The 19,086-nt window shown below is 53.7% G+C and overlaps 1 protein-coding gene across 1 annotated transcript in view; it reads left to right on the top strand.

Moving 5' to 3' along the window:
- Positions 1 to 19,086, top strand: part of LOC110503130 (protein TANC2) — a 193,722-nt gene that overhangs the window by 155,277 nt on the left and 19,359 nt on the right. Inside the window, exons 19-21 of the mRNA XM_036960788.1 lie at positions 14,022 to 14,155; positions 14,286 to 14,409; positions 14,608 to 14,783. Coding sequence (XP_036816683.1) covers positions 14,022 to 14,155; positions 14,286 to 14,409; positions 14,608 to 14,783 — 434 coding nt within the window. The remainder of the gene's footprint in view (positions 1 to 14,021; positions 14,156 to 14,285; positions 14,410 to 14,607; positions 14,784 to 19,086) is intronic.

Below are 19,086 nucleotides of genomic sequence, written 5' to 3'. Positions count from 1 at the left end.
CCTCCCTCTTTCTCTACTGCCACACCACTGTTCTCTCCTCCCTCTTTCTCTACTGCCACAACACTGTTCTCTGCTCCCTCTTTCTCTACTGCCACACCACTGTTCTCTCCTCCCTCTTTCTCTACTGCCACACCACTGTTCTCTCCTCCCTCTTTCTCTACTGCCACACCACTGTTCTCTCCTTCCTCTTTCTCTACTGCCACAACACTGTTCTCTCCTCCCTCTTTCTCTACTGCCACACCACTGTTCTCTCTTTCCTCTTTCTCTACTGCCACACCACTGTTCTCTCCTCCCTCTTTCTCTACTGCCACACCACTGTTCTCTCCTCCCTCTTTCTCTATTGCCACAACACTGTTCTCTCCTCCCTCTTTCTCTACTGCCACACCACTGTTCTCTCTTTCCTCTTTCTCTACTGCCACACCACTGTTCTCTCCTCCCTCTTTCTCTACTGCCACACCACTGTTCTCTCCTCCCTCTTTCTCTACTGCCACAACGATGTTCTCTCTTTCCTCTTTCTCTACTGCCACACCACTGTTCTCTCCTTCCTCTTTCTCTACTGCCACAACACTGTTCTCTCCTTCCTCTTTCTCTACTGCCACACCACTGTTCTCTCCTCCCTCTTTCTCTACTGCCACAACACTGTTCTCTCCTCCCTCTTTCTCTACTGCCACAACACTGTTCTCTCCTCCCTCTTTTTCTACTGCCAATACACTGTCCTCCTTCCTCTCACTACTGCCACAACACTGTTCTCTCCTCCCTCTTTCTCTACTGCCACAACACTGTTCTCTCCTCCCTCTTTCTCTACTGCCACAACGCTGTTCTCTCCTCCCTCTTTCTCTACTGCCACACCACTGTTCTCTCCTCCCTCTTTCTCTACTGCCACAACGCTGTTCTCTCCTCCCTCTTTCTCTACTGCCACACCACTGTTCTCTCCTCCCTCTTTCTCTACTGCCACAACACTGTTCTCTGCTCCCTCTTTCTCTACTGCCACACCACTGTTCTCTCCTCCCTCTTTCTCTACTGCCACACCACTGTTCTCTCCTCCCTCTTTCTCTACTGCCACACCACTGTTCTCTCCTTCCTCTTTCTCTACTGCCACACCACTGTTCTCTCTTTCCTCTTTCTCTACTGCCACACCACTGTTCTCTCCTCCCTCTTTCTCTACTGCCACACCACTGTTCTCTCCTCCCTCTTTCTCTATTGCCACAACACTGTTCTCTCCTCCCTCTTTCTCTACTGCCACACCACTGTTCTCTCTTTCCTCTTTCTCTACTGCCACACCACTGTTCTCTCCTCCCTCTTTCTCTACTGCCACACCACTGTTCTCTCCTCCCTCTTTCTCTACTGCCACAACGATGTTCTCTCTTTCCTCTTTCTCTACTGCCACACCACTGTTCTCTCCTTCCTCTTTCTCTACTGCCACAACACTGTTCTCTCCTTCCTCTTTCTCTACTGCCACACCACTGTTCTCTCCTCCCTCTTTCTCTACTGCCACAACACTGTTCTCTCCTCCCTCTTTCTCTACTGCCACAACACTGTTCTCTCCTCCCTCTTTTTCTACTGCCAATACACTGTCCTCCTTCCTCTCACTACTGCCACAACACTGTTCTCTCCTCCCTCTTTCTCTACTGCCACAACACTGTTCTCTCCTTCCTCTTTCTCTACTGCCACAACACTGTTCTCTGCTCCCTCTTTCTCTACTGCCACACCACTGTTCTCTCCTTCCTCTTTCTCTACTGCCACAACACTGTTCTCTCCTCCCTCGTTCTCTACTGCCACAACACTGTTCTCTGCTCCCTCTTTCTCTACTGCCACAACGATGTTCTCTCTTCCTCTTTCTCTACTGCCACAACACTGTTCTCTGCTCCCTCTTTCTCTACTGCCACACCACTGTTCTCTCCTCCCTCTTTTTCTACTGCCAATACACTGTCCTCCTTCCTCTCACTACTGCCACAACACTGTTCTCTCCTCCCTCTTTCTCTACTGCCACAACACTGTTCTCTCCTTCCTCTTTCTCTACTGCCACAACACTGTTCTCTGCTCCCTCTTTCTCTACTGCCACACCACTGTTCTCTCCTTCCTCTTTCTCTACTGCCACAACACTGTTCTCTCCTTCCTCTTTCTCTACTGCCACACCACTGTTCTCTCCTCCCTCTTTCTCTACTGCCACACCACTGTTCTCTCCTTCCTCTTTCTCTACTGCCACACCACTGTTCTCTCCTTCCTCTTTCTCTACTGCCACACCACTGTTCTCTCCTTCCTCTTTCTCTACTGCCACACCACTGTTCTCTCCTTCCTCTTTCTCTACTGCCACACCACTGTTCTCTCCTCCCTCTTTCTCTACTGCCACAACACTGTTCTCTCCTTCCTCTTTCTCTACTGCCACAACACTGTTCTCTCCTCCCTCTTTATGTACTACCACAACACTGTTCTCTCCTCCCTCTCACTACTTCTCTTATGTGTTTAAATGCAGTGAAGTCATTGGTTTAAAACACTGTTGTCATATCTAACATGTCTCATCCCTTCATAGAATGCTGTGTAAAACCACTATTAATGCCAAATAATATAATCAATCCACCATCAAACCATTCTATTATGACAAATATTACAATCAATCCACCATCAAACCATTCTATTATGCCAAATATTACAATCAATCCACCATCAAACCATTCTATTATGCCAAATATTACAATCAATCCACCATCAAACCATTCTATTATGCCAAATATTACAATCAATCCACCATCAAACCATTCTATTATGCCAAATATTACAATCAATCCACCATCAAACCATTCTATTAATGCCAAATATTACAATCAATCCACCATCAAACCACTATATTAATGCCAAAAATTACAATCAATCCACCATCAAACCATTCTATTATGCCAAATATTACAATCAATCCACCATCAAACCATTCTATTATGCCAAATATTACAATCAATCCACCATCAAACCATTCTATTATGCCAAATATTACAATCAATCCACCATCAAACCACTATATTAATGCCAAAAATTACAATCAATCCACCATCAAACCATTCTATTAATGCCAAATAATATAATCAGTACACCATCAAACCATTCTATTAATGCCAAATAATATAATCAGTACACCATCAAACCATTATATTAATGCCAAATAATATAATCAGTACACCATCAAACCATTATATTAATGCCAAATTCTACAATCAGTACACCATCAAAACAATAGCTTACTAGGGATTGTTTCATTATGCAGACAATAGAGTCTAGCCTACTAGATTATCCTTAGGCTATAGTGGCTTCGGAAAGTATTCAGACCCCTTGACCTTTTTCACATTTTGTTACGTTACAGCCTTATTCTGAAAATGACTCATTTGGTTTTTTTTCCGTCATCAATCTAAACACAATTCCCCATAATGTCAAAGCAAAAACAGGTTTTTAGAAATGTTTTTATTAAAAATAAAAAACTGAAATATCACATTTACATAAGTATTCAGACCCTTTCCTCAGTACTTTGTTGAAGCACCTTTGGCAGCGATGACAGCATTGAGTCTTCTTGGGTATGACGCTACAAGCTCTAAGAACCTGTTTTCGCTTTGGCATTATGGGATATTGTGCACAGATTGCTGAAAGAAAAAAAATGCTGTAATAATATGGAAAAAGTCAAGGGGTCTGAATACTTTCCGAATGCACTTTACAGCATTTACTGGTAGCCCATTATATTACACATTGGAACTCAGACTCCCCGCTGTTGGGGCTATCCGTCTCATCAATCATAGGCTTAGAAGTGTTCTCAGAAGGGGTATCACTCTCATGAGCGCCACTGGGTCTCAGGCAGTCATCAGCTTGGTATTATGGAAGAGGAGGAAGGCCAGTACTCTAAGTAGAGGAACTGTCACTCTTCTGGAGAGGAGGAGGAGGGCCAGCACTCTCACTAGAGGAACTGTCACTATTCTGAAGAGGAGGAGGAGGGCCAGCACTCTGACTACAGGCCCTGACACTCTTCTGGTGAGGAGGAGGAGGGCCAGCACTCTCACTAGAGGAACTATCACTCTTCTGGAGAGGAGGAGGAGGAGGGCTAGCACTCTCAATAGAGGAACTGTCACTATTCTGAAGAGGAGGAGGAGGGCCAGCACTCTGACTAGAGGCCATGTCACTCTTCTGGTGAGGAGGAGGAGGGACAGCACTCTCACTAGAGGAACTGTCATTCTTCTGGCGAGGAGGAGGAGGGCCAGCACTCTTACTAGAGGCGCTGTCACTCTTCTGAAGAGGAGGAGGAGGGCCAGCACTCTCACTAGAGGAACTGTCACTCTTCTGAAGAGGAGGAAGAGGGCCAGCACTCTCACTAGAGGAACTGTCGCTCTTCTGAAGAGGAGGATGGCCAGCACTCTCAATAGAGGAACTGTCACTCTTCTGGAGAGGAGGAGGAGGAGGGCCAGCACTCTTACTGAGGAACTGTCACTTTTCTGAGGAGGAGGAGGAGGTGGGCCAGCACTCTCACTAGATGAACTATCACTTTTATGGCGAGGAGGAGGAGGTCCAACACTCGGACTAGAGGAACTGTCACTGTTCTGGCGAGGAGGAGAAGGAGGGCCAGCATTCTGACTAGAGGAACTGTCACTTTTCTGGAGAGAAGGAGGAGGGCAAGCACTCTCACTTGAGGAACTGTCACTCTTCTTCTTCTGAGGAGGAGGAGGAGGAGGGCCAGCACTCTGACTAGAGGAACTGTAACTATTCTGGCGTGGAGGAGGAGGTGGGCCGGCTCTCTCACTAGATGAACTATCAATCTTCTGGAGAAGAGGAGAAGGAGGGTCAGCACACTTACTAGAAGAACTGTCACTTTTATGGCGAGGAGGAGGAGGAGGTCCAGCACTCGGACTAGAGGAACTGTCACTCTTCTGGAGAGGTGGATGAGGAGGGCCAGCACTCTCAATAGAGGAACTGTCACTTTTCTGAAGAGGAGGAGGAGGGCCAGCACTCTCACTAGAAGAACTGTCACTTTTATGGCGAGGAGGAGGAGGTGGGCCAGAATTCGGACTAGAGGAACTGTCACTTTTCTGGCGAGAAGGAGAAGGAGGGCCAGCACTCTGACTAGAGGAACTATCACTTTTCTGGAGAGAAGGAGGAGGGTCAGCACTCATACTAGAGGACCTGTCACTCTTCTGAAGAGGAGGAGTGCCAGCACTCTCACTAGAGGAACTGTCACTCTTCTGGCGAGGAGGAGGAGGAAGGACGGCACACTCACTAGATGAACTATCACTCTTCTGGAGAAGAGGCTGAGGAGGGCCAGCACTCTTACTAAAGGAACTGTCACTTTTCTGAAGAAGAGGAGGAGGGCCAGCACTCTCACTTGAGGAACTGTCACTTTTATGGCGAGGAGGAGGTCCAGCACTCTGACTAGAGGAACTGTCACTCTTCTGGCGAGGAGGAGAATGAGGGCCAGCACTCTCACTAGAGGAACTATCACTCTTCTGAAGAGGAGTAGAAGGAGGGCCAACACTCTCACTAGAGGAACTGTCACTCTTCTGAAGAGGAGGAGAAGGAGCGCCAGCACTCTCACTAGAGGAAATGTCACTTTTATGGCAAGGAGGAGGAGAAGGGCCAGCACTCTCACTAGAAGAACTGTCACTTTTATGGTGAGGAGGAGAAGGAGGGCCAGCAATTTCACTAGAGGAACTGTCACTCGTCTGGAGATGCGGAGGAGGAGGAGGAAGGCCAGCACTTTCACTAGAGGAACTGTCACTCTTCTGGAGAGGAGGAGAAAGAGGGCCCGCACTCTCACTAGATGAAATGTCACTCTTCTGGAGAGGAGGAGAAGGAGGGCCAGCACTCTCACTAGAGGAACTGTCACTCGTCTGGAGAGGCGGAGGCGGAGGAGGAGGAGGAGGGCCAGCACTCTCACTTGAGGAACTGTCACTCTTCTGAGGAGGAGGAGGAGGAGGAGGGCCAGCACTCTGACTAGAGTAACTGTACCTATTCTGGCGTGGAGGAGGAGGTGGGCCGGCACTCTCACTAGATGAACTATCACTCTTCTGGAGAAGAGGAGAAAGAGGGCCAGCATTCTTACTAGAAGAACTGTCCCTTTTATGGCGAGGAGGAGGAGGAGGTCCAGCACTCGGACTAGAGGAACTGTCACTCTTCTGGAGAGGTGAATGAGGAGGGCCAGCGCTCTCAATAGAGGAACTGTCAATCTTCTGGAGAGGAGGAGGAGGTCCAGCACTCGGACTAGAGGAACGGTCACTCTTCTGGAGATGTGAAGGAGGAGGGCCAGCACTCTCAATAGAGGAACTGTCAATCTTCTGGAGAGGAGGAGGAGGAGGGCCGGCACTCTCACTGGAGGAACTGTCACTTTTCTGAAGAGGAGGAGGAGGGCCGTCACTCTCACTAGAGGAAATGTAACTTTTATGGCAAGGAGGATGAGGAGGGCCAGCACTCTCACTAGAGGAACTGTCACTCGTCTGGAGAGGCGGAGGAGGAGGAGGAAGGCCAGCACTTTCACTAGAGGAACTGTCACTCTTCTGGAGAGGAGGAGAAGGAGGGCCAGCACTCTCACTAGATGAAATGTCACTCTTCTGGAGAGGAGGAGAAGGAGGGCCAGCACTCTCACTAGATGAAATGTCACTCTTCTAAAGAGGAGGAGAAGGAGGACCAGCACTCTCACTAGAGGAACTGTCACTCGTCTGGAGAGGAGGAGAAGGAGCGCCAGCACTCTCACTAGAGGAAATGTCACTTTTATGGCAAGGAGGACGAGGAGTTCCAGCACTCTGACTAGAGGATCTGTCACTCTTCTGGAGAGGTGGAGGAAGGGGGCCAGCACTCTGACTAGAATAACTGTCAATCTTCTGGAGAGGAGGAGAAGGATGGCCAGCACTCTCACTAGAGGAACTGTCACTCTTCTGAAGAGGAGGAGGAGGGCCAGCACTCTCACTAGAGTAACTGTATCTCTTCTGGCGAGGAGGAGGAGGAAGGCCAGCACTCTCATTAGAGGAACTGTCACTCTTCTGGAGAGGAGGAGGAGGAGGGACAGCACTCTTACTAAAGGAACTGCCACTCTTCTGAAGAGGAGGAGGAGAGCCAGCACTCTCAATAGAGGAACTGTCACTCTTCTAGAGAGGAGGTGGAGGAGGGCCAGCACTCTCACTAGAGGAACTGTCACTTTCTGAAGAGAAGGAGGAGGGCAAGCACTCTCAGTTGAGGACCTGTCAGTCTTCTGGGGAGGAGGAAGGGGTCCAGCACACTTACTAGAGTAACTGTCACTCTTCTGAAGAGTAGGAGGAGTGCAAGCACTCTCACTAGAGGAACTGTCACTTTTATGGCAAGGAGGAGGATGTCCAGCACTCTGACTAGAGGAACTGTCAATCTTCTGGAGAGGAGAAGGAGTGCCAGCACTTTGACTAGAGGAACTGTCACTCTTCTGGAGAGGAGGAGGAGTAGGACCAGCACTCTCACTAGAGGAACTGTCACTCTACTGGAGAGGAGGAGAATGAGGGCCAGCACTCTCACTAGAGGAACTGTCATTCTTCTGTTGAAGAGGGGGAGGAGGGCCAGCACTCGTACTAGAGGAACTGTCACTCATCTGGAGAAGTGGAGGAGGATGGCCAGCATTCTCACTAGAGGAACTGTCACTCTACTGGAGAGGAGGAGAATGAGGGCCAGCACTCTCACTAGAGGAACTGTCATTATTCTGGCGAGGAGGAGAAGGAGGGCCAGCACTCTGACTAGAGGAACTGTTACTATTCTGGAGAGGAGGAGGTGGAGGGCCAGCACTCTCACTAGAGGAACTGTCACTCTTCTGGAGAGGAGGTGATAGTCCAGCACTCTCACTAGAGGAACCCTCACTCTTCTGAAAAGGAGTAGAGGGGCATCACTCTCACTAGAGGAATTTCACTCTTCTGGAGACGAGAAGTAGGAGGCCATCACTTTGACTAGAGGAACTGTTACTCTTCTGGATAGGAGGAGAATGAGGTCAAGCACTCTCACTAGAGGAACTGTCACTCTTCTGGAGAGGAGGAGGAGGGCCAGCACTCTCACTGGAATAACTGTCACTATTCTGTAGAAGAGGAGGAGGCCAGCACTCTCACTAGAGGAACTGTCACTCTTCTGGAGAGGAGGAGGAGGAGGGCCAGCACTCTCACTAGAGGAACTGTCACTATTCTGGGGGGGAGGAGGAGGGCCAGCACTCTGACTATAGGCCCTGACACTCTTCTGGTGAGGAGGAGGAGGGCCAGCACTCTCACTAGAGGAACTATCACTCTTCTGGAGAGGAGGAGGAGGGCTAGCACTCTCAATAGAGGAACTGTCACTATTCTGAAGAGGAGGAGGAGGAGGGACAGCACTCTTACTAAAGGAACTGCCACTCTTCTGAAGAGGAGGAGGAGAGCCAGCACTCTCAATAGAGGAACTGTCACTCTTCTAGAGAGGAGGAGGAGGAGGGCCAGCACTCTCACTAGAGGAACTGTCACTTTCTGAAGAGAAGGAGGAGGGCAAGCACTCTCAGTTGAGGACCTGTCAGTCTTCTGGGGAGGGGGAAGGGGTCCAGCACACTTACTAGAGTAACTGTCACTCTTCTGAAGAGTAGGAGGAGTGCAAGCACTCTCACTAGAGGAACTGTCACTTTTATGGCAAGGAGGAGGATGTCCAGCACTCTGACTAGAGGAACTGTCAATCTTCTGGAGAGGAGAAGGAGTGCCAGCACTTTGACTAGAGGAACTGTCACTCTTCTGGAGAGGAGGAGGAGTAGGACCAGCACTCTCACTAGAGGAACTGTCACTCTACTGGAGAGGAGGAGAATGAGGGCCAGCACTCTCACTAGAGGAACTGTCATTCTTCTGTTGAAGAGGGGGAGGAGGGCCAGCACTCGTACTAGAGGAACTGTCACTCATCTGGAGAAGTGGAGGAGGATGGCCAGCATTCTCACTAGAGGAACTGTCACTCTACTGGAGAGGAGGAGAATGAGGGCCAGCACTCTCACTAGAGGAACTGTCATTATTCTGGCGAGGAGGAGAAGGAGGGCCAGCACTCTGACTAGAGGACCTGTTACTATTCTGGAGAGGAGGAGGTGGAGGGCCAGCACTCTCACTAGAGGAACTGTCACTCTTCTGGAGAGGAGGTGATAGTCCAGCACTCTCACTAGAGGAACCCTCACTCTTCTGAAAAGGAGTAGAGGGGCATCACTCTCACTAGAGGAATTTCACTCTTCTGGAGACGAGAAGTAGGAGGCCATCACTTTGACTAGAGGAACTGTTACTCTTCTGGATAGGAGGAGAATGAGGTCAAGCACTCTCACTAGAGGAACTGTCACTCTTCTGGAGAGGAGGAGGAGGGCCAGCACTCTCACTGGAATAACTGTCACTATTCTGTAGAAGAGGAGGAGGCCAGCACTCTCACTAGAGGAACTGTCACTCTTCTGGAGAGGAGGAGGAGGAGGGCCAGCACTCTCACTAGAGGAACTGTCACTATTCTGGGGGGGAGGAGGAGGGCCAGCACTCTGACTATAGGCCCTGACACTCTTCTGGTGAGGAGGAGGAGGGCCAGCACTCTCACTAGAGGAACTATCACTCTTCTGGAGAGGAGGAGGAGGGCTAGCACTCTCAATAGAGGAACTGTCACTATTCTGAAGAGGAGGAGGAGGGCCAGCACTCTGACTAGAGGCCATGTCACTCTTCTGGTGAGGAGGAGGAGGGACAGCACTCTCACTAGAGGAACTGTCATTCTTCTGGCGAGGAGGAGGAGGGCCAGCACTCTTACTAGAGGCGCTGTCACTCTTCTGAAGAGGAGGAGGAGGGCCAGCACTCTCACTAGAGGAACTGTCACTCTTCTGAAGAGGAGGAGGAGGGCCAGCACTCTCACTAGAGGAACTGTCGCTCTTCTGAAGAGGAGGAGGATGGCCAGCACTCTCAATAGAGGAACTGTCACTCTTCTGGAGAGGAGGAGGAGGAGGGCCAGCACTCTCACTAGATGAACTATCACTTTTATGGCGAGGAGGAGGAGGTCCAACACTCGGACTAGAGGAACTGTCACTCTTCTGGCGAGGAGGAGAAGGAGGGCCAGCACTCTGACTAGAGGAACTGTCACTTTTCTGGAGAGAAGGAGGAGGGCAAGCACTCTCACTTGAGGAACTGTCACTCTTCTTCTGAGGAGGAGGAGGAGGAGGGCCAGCACTCTGACTAGAGGAACTGTAACTATTCTGGCGTGGAGGAGGAGGTGGGCCGGCTCTCTCACTAGATGAACTATCAATCTTCTGGAGAAGAGGAGAAGGAGGGTCAGCACACTTACTAGAAGAACTGTCACTTTTATGGCGAGGAGGAGGAGGAGGTCCAGCACTCGGACTAGAGGAACTGTCACTCTTCTGGAGAGGTGGATGAGGAGGGCCAGCACTCTCAATAGAGGAACTGTCACTTTTCTGAAGAGGAGGAGGAGGGCCAGCACTCTCACTAGAAGAACTGTCACTTTTATGGCGAGGATGAGGAGGTGGGCCAGAATTCGGACTAGAGGAACTGTCACTTTTCTGGCGAGAAGGAGAAGGAGGGCCAGCACTCTGACTAGAGGAACTATCACTTTTCTGGAGAGAAGGAGGAGGGTCAGCACTCATACTAGAGGACCTGTCACTCTTCTGAAGAGGAGGAGTGCCAGCACTCTCACTAGAGGAACTGTCACTCTTCTGGCGAGGAGGAGGAGGAAGGACGGCACACTCACTAGATGAACTATCACTCTTCTGGAGAAGAGGCTGAGGAGGGCCAGCACTCTTACTAAAGGAACTGTCACTTTTCTGAAGAAGAGGAGGAGGGCCAGCACTCTCACTTGAGGAACTGTCACTTTTATGGCGAGGAGGAGGTCCAGCACTCTGACTAGAGGAACTGTCACTCTTCTGGCGAGGAGGAGAATGAGGGCCAGCACTCTCACTAGAGGAACTATCACTCTTCTGAAGAGGAGTAGAAGGAGGGCCAACACTCTCACTAGAGGAACTGTCACTCTTCTGAAGAGGAGGAGAAGGAGCGCCAGCACTCTCACTAGAGGAAATGTCACTTTTATGGCAAGGAGGAGGAGAAGGGCCAGCACTCTCACTAGAAGAACTGTCACTTTTATGGTGAGGAGGAGAAGGAGGGCCAGCAATTTCACTAGAGGAACTGTCACTCGTCTGGAGATGCGGAGGAGGAGGAGGAAGGCCAGCACTTTCACTAGAGGAACTGTCACTCTTCTGGAGAGGAGGAGAAAGAGGGCCCGCACTCTCACTAGATGAAATGTCACTCTTCTGGAGAGGAGGAGAAGGAGGGCCAGCACTCTCACTAGAGGAACTGTCACTCGTCTGGAGAGGCGGAGGAGGAGGAGGAAGGCCAGCACTTTCACTAGAGGAACTGTCACTCTTCTGGAGAGGAGGAGAAAGAGGGCCCGCACTCTCACTAGATGAAATGTCACTCTTCTGGAGAGGAGGAGAAGGAGGGCCAGCACTCTCACTAGAGGAACTGTCACTCGTCTGGAGAGGCGGAGGCGGAGGAGGAGGAGGAGGGCCAGCACTCTCACTTGAGGAACTGTCACTCTTCTGAGGAGGAGGAGGAGGAGGAGGGCCAGCACTCTGACTAGAGTAACTGTACCTATTCTGGCGTGGAGGAGGAGGTGGGCCGGCACTCTCACTAGATGAACTATCACTCTTCTGGAGAAGAGGAGAAAGAGGGCCAGCATTCTTACTAGAAGAACTGTCCCTTTTATGGCGAGGAGGAGGAGGAGGTCCAGCACTCGGACTAGAGGAACTGTCACTCTTCTGGAGAGGTGAATGAGGAGGGCCAGCGCTCTCAATAGAGGAACTGTCAATCTTCTGGAGAGGAGGAGGAGGTCCAGCACTCGGACTAGAGGAACGGTCACTCTTCTGGAGATTTGAAGGAGGAGGGCCAGCACTCTCAATAGAGGAACTGTCAATCTTCTGGAGAGGAGGAGGAGGAGGGCCGGCACTCTCACTGGAGGAACTGTCACTTTTCTGAAGAGGAGGAGGAGGGCCGTCACTCTCACTAGAGGAAATGTAACTTTTATGGCAAGGAGGATGAGGAGGGCCAGCACTCTCACTAGAGGAACTGTCACTCGTCTGGAGAGGCGGAGGAGGAGGAGGAAGGCCAGCACTTTCACTAGAGGAACTGTCACTCTTCTGGAGAGGAGGAGAAGGAGGGCCAGCACTCTCACTAGATGAAATGTCACTCTTCTGGAGAGGAGGAGAAGGAGGGCCAGCACTCTCACTAGATGAAATGTCACTCTTCTAAAGAGGAGGAGAAGGAGGACCAGCACTCTCACTAGAGGAACTGTCACTCGTCTGGAGAGGAGGAGAAGGAGCGCCAGCACTCTCACTAGAGGAAATGTCACTTTCATGGCAAGGAGGACGAGGAGTTCCAGCACTCTGACTAGAGGATCTGTCACTCTTCTGGAGAGGAGGAGGAAGGGGGCCAGCACTCTGACTAGAATAACTGTCAATCTTCTGGAGAGGAGGAGAAGGATGGCCAGCACTCTCACTAGAGGAACTGTCACTCTTCTGAAGAGGAGGAGGAGGGCCAGCACTCTCACTAGAGTAACTGTATCTCTTCTGGCGAGGAGGAGGAGGAAGGCCAGCACTCTCATTAGAGGAACTGTCACTCTTCTGGAGAGGAGGAGGAGGAGGGACAGCACTCTTACTAAAGGAACTGCCACTCTTCTGAAGAGGAGGAGGAGAGCCAGCACTCTCAATAGAGGAACTGTCACTCTTCTAGAGAGGAGGAGGAGGAGGGCCAGCACTCTCACTAGAGGAACTGTCACTTTCTGAAGAGAAGGAGGAGGGCAAGCACTCTCAGTTGAGGACCTGTCAGTCTTCTGGGGAGGAGGAAGGGGTCCAGCACACTTACTAGAGTAACTGTCACTCTTCTGAAGAGTAGGAGGAGTGCAAGCACTCTCACTAGAGGAACTGTCACTTTTATGGCAAGGAGGAGGATGTCCAGCACTCTGACTAGAGGAACTGTCAATCTTCTGGAGAGGAGAAGGAGTGCCAGCACTTTGACTAGAGGAACTGTCACTCTTCTGGAGAGGAGGAGGAGTAGGACCAGCACTCTCACTAGAGGAACTGTCACTCTACTGGAGAGGAGGAGAATGAGGGCCAGCACTCTCACTAGAGGAACTGTCATTCTTCTGTTGAAGAGGGGGAGGAGGGCCAGCACTCGTACTAGAGGAACTGTCACTCATCTGGAGAAGTGGAGGAGGATGGCCAGCATTCTCACTAGAGGAACTGTCACTCTACTGGAGAGGAGGAGAATGAGGGCCAGCACTCTCACTAGAGGAACTGTCATTATTCTGGCGAGGAGGAGAAGGAGGGCCAGCACTCTGACTAGAGGAACTGTTACTATTCTGGAGAGGAGGAGGTGGAGGGCCAGCACTCTCACTAGAGGAACTGTCACTCTTCTGGAGAGGAGGTGATAGTCCAGCACTCTCACTAGAGGAACCCTCACTCTTCTGAAAAGGAGTAGAGGGGCATCACTCTCACTAGAGGAATTTCACTCTTCTGGAGACGAGAAGTAGGAGGCCATCACTTTGACTAGAGGAACTGTTACTCTTCTGGATAGGAGGAGAATGAGGTCAAGCACTCTCACTAGAGGAACTGTCACTCTTCTGGAGAGGAGGAGGAGGGCCAGCACTCTCACTGGAATAACTGTCACTATTCTGTAGAAGAGGAGGAGGCCAGCACTCTCACTAGAGGAACTGTCACTCTTCTGGAGAGGAGGAGGAGGAGGGCCAGCACTCTCACTAGAGGAACTGTCACTATTCTGGGGGGGAGGAGGAGGTTGGCCAATACTCTCACTAGAGTTCTTAATGTTTTGTCCAATCAGTGTATGTTGCGTTGTTTAATACGTGTTTCCTCCCTGCTCTGCCCTCCCTGCCCTGGGTGTCCTTCCTGTACAATCTGCATACTAACACACAATAACCGTCAATCTTAGAATGATCAAGTGTAAAAAATGGAAAAGACTGTTGTACAACATGGCTGATCCCTGTGTGTCCCTCTCCTCGTCCTGAAGCTCTCACGGCAGCAGGGGGCCGGGGTAAGCTAGACGTTTGCAGGCTGCTGCTGGAGCAGGGAGCAGCGGTGGCTCAGCCCAACAGACAAGGCATGGTGCCCCTGTTCAGTGCTGTCCGTCAGGGAAACTGGCAGGTGAGACTGAGTGCACCCTTTATATTGCACTACTTTTGACCCAAACACTTAATCAGACGAAGAGAGATTGAGCGGCCATGTTGACAGAAACAGGCTGTTGTGTGGTGACGATAGTCTTGTCCTCTCTCAGATTGTGGACCTTCTCCTGACACACGGAGCGGAGGTGAACCTCGCAGACAAGCAGAGCCGAACACCTCTGATGATGGCTGCCTCAGAGGGTCACCTGGGCACTGTGGAGTTCCTACTGGCACAGGGTGAGGGTTCGGAGGAAGACATCCACTCATTCCACTCATTCCTGCTGTCCTTTCATCCTTTGAATTATATACAGCAAACTCTCAAGAAACTTTTGTTAAACACAATCACCAAAGCATTGACAGTACTTTATTTTACCAATTTACCTTTTACTCCCAATGCTGACCTGTAATCCCTGACCCTTCTGATCCACCTGCCAGGTGCGTCCCTGCCTCTGATGGACAAGGAGGGGTTAACAGCTCTGAGCTGGGCGTGTCTGAAGGGACACCTGCACGTGGTGCGCTGTCTGGTGGAGAGGGGGGCTGCTACAGACCATGCTGATAAGAATGGACGCACGCCCCTCGACCTGGCCTCCTTCTACGGGGACTCAGAGATGGTGAGTGGATGTACAACATTACGAAGAAATGTGTTCAAGTATATAAGTATAGTTATATTTGTGTATATTTTGCTAGCAGTAACTCTCCCAAATGTTAATACCATCCTATGATCCTGCTCTGATGAAACACATTCCTCCCTCTTCCCCAATGTCCTTGCCCCTGTCCTCCCTCCCCCCCAATGTCCTCGCTCCTCCCCACTGTCCTCCCTCCTCCCCACTGTCCTCCCTCCTCCCCACTGTCCTCCCTCCTCCCCACTGTCCTCCCTCCTCCCCCTGTCCTCCCTCCTCCCCATTGTCCTCGCTCCTCCTCATTGTCCTTGCCACTGTCCTCCCTCCCCCCACTGTCCTCGCTCCTTACCCACTGTCCATGCCCCTGTCCTCGCTCCTCCCCATTGTCCACGCCACTGTCCTCCCTCCCCCCCAACTGTCCTCGCTCCTTACCCACTGTCCACACCCCTGTCCTCGCTCCTCCCCATTGTTCTTGCCATTGTCCTCCCTCTTCCCCAATGTCCTTGCCCCTGTCCTCCCTCCCCCCCAATGTCCTCGCTCCTCCCCACTGTCCTCCCTCCTCCCCACTGTCCTCCCTCCTCCCCACTGTTCTCCCTCCTCCCCACTGTCCTCCCTCTTCCCCATTGTCCTTGTCACTGTCCTCCCTCCCCCCCACTGTCCTCGCTCCTCCCCACTGTCCTCGCTCCTTCCCACTGTCCTCACTCCTCCCCACTGTCCTCACTCCTCCCCACTGTCCTCCCTCCTCCCCACTGTCCTCCCTCCTCCCCACTGTCCTCCCTCCTCCCCACTGTCCTCCCTCCTCCCCACTGTCCTCCCTCCTCACCACTGTCCTCCCTCCTCCCCACTGTCCTCCCTCCTCCCCACTGTCCTCGATCCTCCACAATGTCCTCCATCCTCCCCACTGTCCTCGCTCCTTACCCACTGTCCTCCCTCCTCCCCACTGTCCTCCCTCCTCCCCACTGTCCTCCTTCCTCCCCACTGTCCTCGCTCCTCCCCACTGTCCTCCCTCCTCCCCACTGTCCTCCCTCCTCCCTACTGTCCTCCCTCCTCCCCACTGTCCTTACTTCTCCTCACTGTCCTCGCTCCTCCCCACTGTCCTCCCTCCTCCTCACTGTCCTCCCTCCTCCCACTGTCCTCCCTCCTCCCCACTGTCCTCCCTCCTCCCCACTGTCCTCCCTCCTCCCCACTGTCCTCCCTCCTCCCCACTGTCCTCCCTTCTCACTGTCCTCGCTCCTCCCCATTGTCCTTGTCACTGTCCTCCCTCCCCCCCACTCTCCTCACTCCCCCCCACTCTCCTCACTCCTCCCCACTGTCCTCGCTCCTCCCCACTGTCCTCCCTCCTCCCCACTGTCCTCCCTCCTCCCCACTGTCCTCCCTCCTCCCCACTGTCCTCGCTCCTCCCCACTGTCCTCCCTCCTCCCACTGTCCTCCCTCCTCCCCACTGTCCTCTCTCCTCCCCACTGTCCTCGCTCCTCCCCACTGTCCTCGCTCCTCCCCACTGTCCTCGATCCTCCCCACTGTCCTCCCTCCTCCCCACTGTCCTCCCTCCTCCCTACTGTCCTCGCTCCTCCCCACTGTCCTCGCTCCTCCCCACTGTCCTCGATCCTCCCCACTGTCCTCGATTCTCCCCACTGTCCTCCCTCCTCCCCACTGTCCTCCCTCCTCCCCACTGTCCTCGATCCTCCACAATGTCCTCCATCCTCCCCACTGTCCTCGCTCCTCCCCACTGTCCTCGCTCCTCCCCACTGTCCTCCCTCGCTCCTCCCCACTGTCCTCGCTCCTCCCCACTGTCCTCGCCCCTGTCCTCCCACTGTCCTCCCTCCTCCCCACTGTCCTCGCCCCTGTCCTACCTCCTCCCTCCTTACCCACTGTCCTCCCTCCTCTCCACTGTCCTCCCTCCTCCCCACTGTCCTCCCTCCTCCCCACTGTCCTCCCTCCTCCCCACTGTCCTCCCTCCTCCCCACTGTCCTCGCTCCTCCCCACTGTCCTTGCTCCTCCCCACTGTCCTCGCTCCTCCCCACTGTCCTCGCTCCTCCCCACTGTCTTCGATCCTCCCCACTGTCCTCGATTCTCCCCACTGTCCTCCCTCCTCCCCACTGTCCTCCCTCCTCCCTACTGTCCTCGCTCCTCCCCACTGTCCTCGCTCCTCCCCACTGTCCTCGATCCTCCCCACTGTCCTCGCTCCTCCCCACTGTCCTCGATCCTCCCCACTGTCCTCGCTCCTCCCCACTGTCCTCGATCCTCCCCAATGTCCTCCCTCCTCCCTACTGTCCTCGCTCCTCCCCACTGTCCTCCCTCCTCCCCACTGTCCTCCCTCCTCCCTACTGTCCTCGCTCCTCCCCACTGTCCTCCCTCCTCCCCACTGTCCTCGCCCCTGTCCTCCCCACTGTCCTCCCTCCTCCCCACTGTCCTCCCTCCTCCCCACTGTCCTCGCCCCTGTCCTACTTCCTCCCTCCTTACCCACTGTCCTCCCTCCTCCCCTCTGTTCTCAATCCTCCCCACTGTCCTCAATCCTCCCCACTGTCCTCCCTCCTCACCACTGTCCTCCCTCCTCCCCACTGTCCTCCCTCCTCCCAACTGTCCTCGCCCCTGTCCTCCCTCCTCCCCACTGTCCTCGCTCCTTACCCACTGTCCTCCCTCCTCCCCACTGTCCTCCCTACTCCCCACTGTCCTCGCTACTTACCCACTGTCCACCCCCCTGTCCTCCCTCCTTACCCACTGTCCTCCCTCCTCCCCACTGTCCTCCCTCCTCCCCTCTGTCCTCACTCCTCCCCACTGTCCTCCCTCCTCCCCACTGTCCTCCCTCCTCACCACTGTCCTCCCTCCTCCCCACTGTCCTCCCTCCTCCCAACTGTCCTCGCCCCTGTCCTACCCCATCCCCACTGTCCTGCCTCCTCCCTACTGTCCACGCCCCTGTCCTCCCTCCTCCCCACTGTCCTCGCTCCTTACCCACTGTCCTCCCTCCTCCCCACTGTCCTCCCTCCTCTCCACTGTCCTCGCTACTTACCCACTGTCCACCCCCCTGTCCTCCCTCCTCCCCACTGTCCTCGCTCCTCTCCACTGTCCTCCCTCCTCCCCACTGTCCTCCCTCCTCCCCACTGTCCTCCCTCCTCCCTACTGTCCTCGCTCCTCCCCACTGTCCTCCCTCCTCCCCACTGTCCTCGCCCCTGTCCTCCCCACTGTCCTCCCTCCTTCCCACTGTCCTCCCTCCTCCCCACTGTCCTCGCCCCTGTCCTACCTCATCCACACTGTCCTCCCTCCTCCCCACTGTCCTCGCCCCTGTCCTACCTCCTCCCTCCTTACCCACTGTCCTCCCTCCTCCCCACTGTCCTCCCTCCTCCCCTCTGTCCTCACTCCTCCCTACTGTCCTCCCTCCTCCCCACTGTCCTCCCTCCTCTCCACTGTCCTCCCTCCTCCCCACTGTCCTCGCTCCTCCCCACTGTCCTCGCCCCTGTCCTCCCTCCTCACCACTGTCCTCCCTCCTCCCTACTGTCCTCCCTCCTCCCAACTGTCCTCGCCCCTGTCCTACCTCCTCTCCACTGTCCTCGCTCCTTACCCACTGTCCTCCCTCCTCCCCACTGTCCTCCCTCCTCCCCACTGTCCTCGCTACTTACCCACTGTCCACACCCCTGTCCTCCCTCCTCCCCACTGTCCTCGCTACTTACCCACTGTCCACACCCCTGTCCTCCCTCCTCCCCACTGTCCTCCCTCCTCCACACTGTCCTCGCCCCTGTCCTACCTCCTCCTCACTGTCCTCGCTCCTTACCCACTGTCCACGCCCCTGTCCTACCTCCTCCCCACTGTCCTCGCTCCTTACCCACTGTCCTCGCCCCTGTCCTACCTCCACCCCACTGTCCTCGCTCCTTACCCACTGTCCTCACCCCTGTCCTACCTCCTCCCCACTGTCCTCGCTCCTTACCCACGGTCCTCCCTCCTCCCCACTGTCCTCCCTCCTCCCCATTGTCCTTGTCACTGTCCTACCTCCTCCCCACTGTCCTCGCTCCTTACCCACTGTCTTCGCCCCTGTCCTACCTCCTCCCCACTGTCCTCGCTCCTTACCCACTGTCCTCGCCCCTGTCCTACCTCCTCCCCACTGTCCTCGCTCCTTACCCACTGTCCTCCCTCCTCCCCACTGTCCTCCCTCCTCCCAACTGTCCTCGCTCCTCCCCACTGTCCTCGCTCCTCCCCACTGTCCTCCATTCTCCACCTGTTCTCCTGCCCCCCTGTTCTCCATCCTCCCCCCTGTTTTCCCTCCCCCATTCTCATTCCTCCCTACTGTCCTCCATCCTCTACC

Source organism: Oncorhynchus mykiss, chromosome 23 (assembly GCF_013265735.2).
Source record: "Oncorhynchus mykiss isolate Arlee chromosome 23, USDA_OmykA_1.1, whole genome shotgun sequence".
NCBI lineage: Eukaryota > Metazoa > Chordata > Actinopteri > Salmoniformes > Salmonidae > Oncorhynchus > Oncorhynchus mykiss.
Note: the sequence above shows the minus strand (reverse complement) of the source record. Positions and strands in the feature narration are given on the sequence as shown.